At 35.0% G+C, this 7,881-nt stretch overlaps 1 protein-coding gene across 4 annotated transcripts; it reads left to right on the top strand.

Annotated features, from left to right (window-relative positions):
• Positions 1 to 651: 651 nt before the first annotated feature.
• On the top strand, positions 652 to 6,705 carry LOC112727644 (transcription factor bHLH48). Of its 4 annotated transcripts, none has more exons than XM_025777499.3 (7): positions 652 to 1,510; positions 1,620 to 1,751; positions 1,920 to 1,985; positions 4,861 to 4,929; positions 5,207 to 5,278; positions 5,656 to 5,863; positions 6,242 to 6,705. In XM_025777499.3, the coding sequence occupies exons 1-7, from the start codon at positions 1,079 to 1,081 to the stop codon at positions 6,277 to 6,279; spliced, it is 1,017 nt and encodes a 338-aa protein (XP_025633284.1). In that variant the 5' UTR covers positions 652 to 1,078; the 3' UTR covers positions 6,280 to 6,705. The 4 variants fall into 4 exon arrangements, with proteins under 4 accessions (XP_025633284.1, XP_025633281.1, XP_072065556.1 ...); XM_025777496.2 differs by having other exon boundaries at positions 655 to 1,510; positions 5,981 to 6,705; XM_072209455.1 differs by having other exon boundaries at positions 655 to 1,510; positions 1,620 to 1,757.
• Positions 6,706 to 7,881: the final 1,176 nt, after the last annotated feature.

Raw genomic sequence — 7,881 nt, 5'->3', positions numbered from 1 at the left:
ATTAGTTTTAATGAAAAATTTATTTATTTTTACGAACAAAACAAAAAATTTAGAGAAAATGACAACTCGATCTTTAACTTTTTGGTTGGCAGATATTTAAGTCTCTAAAAATTTAAAAATACATTTAAATTATTGACCTCTTCAAAATCTAGACACATCGATTTCTCTGGGTCTAATTTATTCCATTTTAAAATTTTTTTCACATGTACATCCGTGTCAACCGGGTCAATACAACGGAAGTTACGTTTAATTTTTTTATTAGGTCTGACAGACTCAAGTGAATATGAGAGATCGATATGTCTAAATTTTAAAAATATCAAAAACTTAAATATATTTTCAAATCCTTGAGGACTTAAATGTCCGCGAATCAAAAGGTTAACGACCTATTTATCCTTTTCTCAAAAATTTATTTCAATTAGAGTATGAATACATAGATAATTCATATAGTAACCGAAAATTTTAACACGTAGACAGTCAAGACAATTTTTTTTTTACTTATTTAGCGTTGATTTTAAATAGGTAATCGCTATGGTGTTTAAAGAATAATTCTTAACTTACTAAAAAAAATAAAAAATAAAAATTAATATTTAATTAAAAAAATTGTAACAATAAATCATTTTTAAATATTTAAAATTGACATATTATTTTTCTGTTAAGAAATAGGTATAAATGGGCACTAGACGAGAGACAGATAGCAACGTTGCTTTCAGAGTTCTTCAAATGGCGGAGAGGAACCAATCTCACAAAGAGAATCACAGACCAGAAACACACAGAAGACAGTTCAATTAGAGTGAGAAAGAAAGAGAGACATACCCAGAACCACATTGACCGCCATTAAAAGCGCTTTCCCCTTTTTTTAAGTCTTAGCATCACTTACAAGTTACAAATAATCATTTACTCCCAAACACGCCATAGTCCCTCATGCTTCCCTTTTAGCACTACAAGGCTTCAAAAAAAATCTCAAAACCCAACCAACAACGCTAGGTTCACGAGTTTCCCACTATTATCAACAATAGACCCGGTTCGGGCTTTTTCAGTTCGTTACGGTTCAGTTCGGTTTGTTTCTCTTTCTCAGTTCATGGAGCACGCCGCACTAGACTCCATCCAATTCAACGAGCAAATCCAGGGGCTAATGGCTCCGGCGCCGGAATCCACGAACTCCTTCACGGCGCTCCTCGAGCTACCTCCGCCACAGGCCGTCAAGCTACTCCACTCGCCGGATAAGGCTCCCACCGGTTCCGAAAAACCGCCCTGCCACGCCAGCATCCTGAAACCCTACCCCTCAATCATGAGCATCATCGACGGAACCCGCAAGCTCACGTTCCCTTCCAACACCGCCCTAATCGAGCGCGCTGCGAAGTTCTCCGTGTTCGCCGAAGAGGGACCGCCGGCTCCACCGGTGGCGGAGGTAAAAAACGAGCCGCCGGAGACCGATTCCAACCCAAGCTCGACTCAGTGCGATCCTGCGGTTGAGAACAAGGGCGCGAAGAGGAAGGAGCGAGAGAAGAAGGTAGTTCCAAAAACGCTCTAATCGATAAAACCATTCCGAGAAATTAGGGTTTCTGATTTTTTGAGCTAATTTAGGGGGCGAATTCGGTGGTTATGTGATAAAAACGCAGGTTAAGGCGAGGTCAAAGAAGAGCAAGAGTGTCGCTGCCGCCGAAAGTTCCGGCGACGGCGAGAAGCTTCCGTACGTCCACGTTCGCGTTCGTCGAGGTCAAGCCACTGATAGCCATAGCCTAGCAGAGAGGGTAAACGTAATCTGTTTCTTTAATTTTAGTCATTAAATTAAATTTTAGCTTAGCAAAAAGGTTTAGTAACGATAGTTTTTTATTTTAAAAAATTAAGTACTAGTACTTTTACTTTTGCAAGTTATATTTATTTATAATTTTTATTTAAATTAATTGATTTGGTTTCAGGCAAGGAGAGAGAAGATAAATGCACGGATGAAACTTTTGCAAGAGCTGGTCCCCGGTTGCAACAAGGTCGGTCCATTCCCCTTTTACTCTTTAACCACTCTACTTGTTGCAATTAATAAATACTAGTAGTATTAATTAATAATTAATTTAATTTTTTTTTTGGGTTTTCTTTTTTATGATTATGTTATGATTTTCTGTCTAATTTGTCTCCGAAAAAGTGCAATTGTCTCTGGTTACGGGGTTTAAGAAAGGAAAGCACGAATCGGATTTTGTCGTTGTCAACTTTTAGCTTCAAGAAAAAGAAAGTGTATGCTTTTACCTCAAAAATAAATAAATAAATAAAAATAAAAAATGAAGCTACGCCGGCAAGTTCCACCAAGTCAGATATACGGGTGTCTTTTCTGAAAGTGGTCGTCTTCTTCTTTTCCAACTACGTCGTCGTCTTAACTTCTTGAGCGCTTCTTCTTTACCGATATCATCATCGTTGGTGCCATCTTCTTTTTCTCTTATTCTTCTCTAATTTCTTATTCTTCTTCTTTTATTTAATTTCTTTTTTTTATTCTCTTTTGTTATTATCATAGCTATATTCTTTTCTTATATATCTTCAAAAAATTAAAATACAAAAATTTTAATTTACAATATATAAATTTTAATAATATAAAAATTTTAATGTACGACACAAATTTTTAAAAGATTATATACTTAAAATATTGATATTTAACTAACAAAATATACATATACATATAATATAAATTTTGGTATATAATATAAAAAATTTAGTACACAATATAAAAAATTTTAGTGTATAACATAAAAAAAATTTAATAAACAGCACAGAAATTTTTAAAAAATTATATGTCTAAAACATTGATATCTAATAAATTTTTGTGATTTCTAATAAAAGTTTCTATATTAAAAAAACAAAAAAAAAATGACGCATGTGTATGTTTTTTTGGTTGAACTTAGTTAGGAAAAGACTTGTACGGGGCAACGAAGAAAAAAAACGCTCATTACTACTATTTACTAATGCGTATTTTAACCCTTCTTTATCGTATGTGTGGCATTGCCTTTTCTTTATTATTGGATTTAATTACAAGTTTACAACTTACAACTTAGAGTTTCTGAAGGTTAAATTTGTCATTCCAACTTGATCTTTCTGTTTTAGGCTTTAGCCTTTTAGCATATTTGGGAATGAAGAAATAAAGTCATTCTTACCCAAGCTATTTTAATAATTAATTTTACCATACAGAAGCAAATTTTACTATATAGTCCAAATAATACATAGGATGTATAAATTGTTTATGTAAATTTTTTAACATAAACGTTTAAAATTGTTTGACTCAACCACCTATTATTTCAAGAGTCACACAAACATAGTTGATTATGTAAATAAATAATCATCAAGGTTTTAATTTTTAAAATTTCCAAGCATACCTGTATGATATATCCAGTTAATGTTGCATGGATTTGGAGGTAAGTAATAGCAAAGATTTCTCCATCGTCCATTTGGTTTCGTCCCAGTAATTTATTTCTTACTTTGGATTTTAGACGTTAATTGTGAAAGAACCTGTTCTTAACCTAGACAAAGTTTCACATCAAGACAAGGATGTTACCCTAAAATTGAAGTATTGTGATTTTTATTTTTCTACAAATTAAATTTCTTTTTTAGGAAAGGACAAAAGATATACGCTACATGAGGTGTAACAGGACAGTTGGGGTAATCCTCATTGGTTTCTTTCCTCAACCTTCTGGCTTATAGAAGAGACAGGAGGGTCGCGGTGTGGGGGCGAGAGGAAAGGTTTCTAGCTGGATTTCTGGCTTCAAGTGAGAGACACATAGTTGGGTGTGTTGAAAGTTTGGGACTCTAAGGGTGTGTTTGGAAATACTTAACTTAAACTTATTTCAATCATTTTTATTTGTATAATCGATTTTTAAAATAATTGATTATGTGATAATCAATTTATGTTTGGATTATAATCTTTTTAAAATATTTCTTTCTCTTAGAAGCTGTTTTTTAGCTTAAAATTATTAGTTTTGATTATAATATGTTTAAAAAATTTTACCCAAACATGATTATTTTCTTGCAAAAGACTTTTTTTTTTTGTGAAAATAAGTTTTATGTTGATGGTTTCCAAACACACCCTATGATATGTATCCATGGGTCCCCTAAAGGGAAGTTTAAATGTTAATCCAGCTTGTGATGGTGATGGTTCCATCATCTCACCGGGTTTGGTATCCATCAATCATTTAGGTGATTAAGAAAATGGGATGAGGAAAGAATGCATGCCTTTGGTAGTGCATCTACCCAACGGAGGGACCTAACTTGCTTTTAACATTGTACTTGATCAAAATCAGTTCCACCTAAAATCAATAGATACCTCTATCTACAAAATTTAAGTTTGTACTATGGGTTGTTGTGATAATGATATTTTCAAGTAGGGCCTTGAGTTATCCTATCTTGCAAGTCTGTATTGAGACACTGGATAATTTATCAGATGGCAACATTGATGTATTAGGGTCGCAAAATGTAATTTTTAACATTAGAATCATGGTTAATTCCTCCCCAAGATTTTGCACTCTTAGTGATTTTCGCCCATCATTACACGTGTCTCTTCTTTTCATTTGTTTCTGTATCTTTAGACGTTATAATCAGGATTAAGTTTGAATGTAGCTTATCTGAATCATGATGCAGAAAACAGATCATTGCGCTTTGCAGCAATGAGAAAAACTAGTCTGTATTAACCAAAATATATAAATCTAGTTGCTGAATGTTTTTCACCATTTGAAAAGAATCTAATTGGGACACTTAAATACAATTATCCCTTAGTGTTACTAATTCATGTGCTACTTTTTATCACGTTTGCATAAAGACTATAATGTTTTTTTCTCTCTTTGATCCATTAAGTTGAAATTAGCTGAGATGACAAAGTTTGCTTAACAGATATCAGGCACAGCATTGGTTCTGGATGAAATCATCAACCATGTCCAATCTCTACAGCGACAAGTGGAGGTCAGATTCTGATATCTCTGACATTCTAATTGTAGGAAATTGTTTTGGCACAAAATGAGAATTGAGAAGTGGCTGTTAGCAATCTGGTTCTTAGTCTAACTGGATAATGCAACAATCTTTGTCAATGTTTGATCTACCAAGTGAACTGTAAACGTAAACGTATATAAAATTATTGCGAAGAACTGTGGATCCTTTCTATTGGAACACTCTGCAGTTTTATTTGAGTTATACCGATCAAACTTTTTCTCATTCTGATTTACTTATGATCTCGTTTCAGTTTTTATCAATGAAACTAGCAGCAGTTAACCCAAGAATTCATTTCAACCTTGACAGCATAATGCCTAATGAAGTAAGTATTTATGAATTGATTTTATTTTCCCCATTGTCTATTCTGCTGAAAAAGAATTTAAATATATTTCTTTGGGCTCCAGATGGGAGATTCCATCTATTATTTCTCAGTAAAACACAAATGCTTGCACTCAATTATCTAGATCCATCATAGTTGCTAATTGAAATTTCTCTGGGAAATTTTACCAAAAGACCATTGCATTTGCTCCTCCATTCCATAAATTGATGGTAACTATCATTGAAAATAATGCTTGATAGTGTTCAGTTGGAGTTGGCATAGGTTTTGTCGTTTTTAGATGAAGCAACCGGTCCACTTCAGCCAATTCGGATTTTATTTACTTTCCAACTGCTGATAAAATTTTGTTTGCCAACTTAAAGGGGGCATCTCTAATGGACAGTAGCATTCCTAACATGGCTTCACCCCTCATGTGGCCGGAAATCCCAAACAATGGAAATAGAGAACAATATCAGCAACCATGGCAATTTGATGCATTCCAGCAACCAGTTTGGGGAAGGGAAGAAGAAAACCCCAATTTCATGACTCCAGAAAACTCAATGTTGAGTTATGATTCATCAGCTAATTCAGGTAGATATGGGTTAAGCTTCTATTTCACCGGCATCTTCTGAAACAGCACATTAAATTTTTATCCAATTTAAACTCATCGGTTTTCCTACCAAAAAACTACATTGGTTTCCTTAATAGGGATTGCAGCTGTGTTTGCATTACTGAAGATCACAAACAAATCTGGGAGGGGATGCTAATGAATAAGATAGCACATTCAAGCAGTTATCAAACAAACTAGAAAACTCTTAAATTTGTTCAAATTAATACATTTGCATCGCGTAGACAAGTACAGGGCTGTTATTAAATGTGTCATGAGAGCATGGGAATTCTAAATCTGATTTTCTTATTTTTATTTTTTGTTAAATTACCTTTGAATTTAACAACTAGATTGTGATACAGTACCTCTGCAATCAAATCAGTTGAAGATGGAGCTGTGAAGGGAGTACAGAAGTGGTGTGACTAGTAGCAAATAGCCTAGTATTGTATATATCAATATAGTATTAGCAGTTAGCAGTGATTTGAGGAGCCTCATCATTTGCAGAGTTTCCTTGTCTTCTATTTTGTCAGTCAGTTGGAAACTTGGAATTTCTTCAGCCAGCAAGGAAGAAGAATTGGTATGCTATTTTTATATAAAATATTGGTGTTACTACTTACTATGTATACCTACAGTGGGCATTCAATCAATGAGGTGATTGAGTCTGAGTGATTCAAATTGTAAGATCATTTCCTTGAACGCCACTGTAACTTAACTATCATTGAAGTTTGTTGCTTTGTCCATTAAGTGTTCCGAAGAGGGTTTGTTCTTTTGTGAAGATTTTTTCATGAACAAGTTACTCCAATTCTATTGTGATCCGTTGTTCCCAGCAATGGTGTAGCACCAGGTTGCTAGGTTTTATTTTGATTCTGCACCGATTTGCAGTGTCATATGGAAGACTATTTGATATTTAATTTTGAAACTATTGATGATTCTTTCAAAATGCGATGGATCATTCAGAAACACAGCACTTAGGCAATTATCTAAAATTATCAAATGCCCCATTAAAAAGCTGTATCAAAATAGAGAAGGAAAAGTTGAAAAAATGCAGCGGGAAAGACCGTCGCAAATCTGAGATGTACCAGAAATCTAAAGGTTATATTTTCTGTTTCTCTTGTTTTTATTCCGTAAATAGGAAAAACTTCAAAAACTAATCCATAACTATAAATTGTTTTTTCATGAAGTTGATTTTATCTATTTATAATATATTAATAGAGAATTCAAGGTAGTCCTACAATCATTTTTAGACTTTTGATTTCATTCTATGTTATTATATAAGATTTTTTTTTCGAAGTAGAATAATCTTTTATTTTTATATGATACCATAAAATTTTTATTGTATTTTTCATAATAACCTATGTTTGCATAATGTCATATGATTTCTTTTTGGGTTAAGTATTGTTTTCGTCCCTAATGTCTTGGGTCAAAATCAAAATCGTCCACAACCTTTTTTCGTTATTAAAATCATTCTCAACATTCAAAAACGCTTTAAAATCATCCTTTCCCGAATTCTTGGACCAAAATACCCTCATCATCATCATTCTCCTCTTCACCTTCCTCACCCTACCACCTCCACTGCCACCAACATTACCACCACAACTACTACCAACACCAACCAACACACACCACCACCAACACCAACCAACACCAACACTAAGAACACCAAACAACAGCAACAACACCAAACAACACCAAACCAAGAAGCAGAAACAGAAAGCAAGAAAGCAGAAGCAAAAAAGCAGGAAAGCAAGAAAGCAGAAGCAAGATGCAGAAGTAGAAAGCAATGCAGATGAGGCGGCGAGGTGGCGAGGCTGCGAGGCGGCGAGGCGGCGAGGTGGTGAGGCTGCGAGGCGGCGAGGCGGCGGCAATGGCTCGCGTCTCCTCTCGCCCTCCCGATCCTCAACGGCGACGGCCACGACGACGGCGATGGCGGCTCCAAGCTTCGCCGCCGCCGTCCCCCTCCCCCCTCTTCCTCCCCACACCCCTTCCCCCCACCCCCACCCCG

This window comes from Arachis hypogaea, chromosome 12, assembly GCF_003086295.3.
Source record: "Arachis hypogaea cultivar Tifrunner chromosome 12, arahy.Tifrunner.gnm2.J5K5, whole genome shotgun sequence".
Taxonomy (NCBI): Eukaryota; Viridiplantae; Streptophyta; class Magnoliopsida; order Fabales; family Fabaceae; genus Arachis; species Arachis hypogaea.
Note: the sequence above shows the minus strand (reverse complement) of the source record. Positions and strands in the feature narration are given on the sequence as shown.

What these genes read in the sequence shown, in the direction of transcription:
- LOC112727644 (XM_025777495.2), top strand. Translation starts at nt 1,079, where the DNA reads ATGGAGCACGCCGCACTAGACTCCATCCAATTCAACGAGCAAATCCAG. An exon ending in GCCTAGCAGAGAGGGTAAAC is followed by an intron (nt 1,758 to 1,919) that starts GTAATCTGTTTC and finishes ATTTGGTTTCAG; the next exon opens with GCAAGGAGAGAGAAGATAAA. An exon ending in TGATTCATCAGCTAATTCAG is followed by an intron (nt 5,864 to 5,980) that starts GTAGATATGGGT and finishes TTTCCTTAATAG; the next exon opens with GGATTGCAGCTGTGTTTGCA.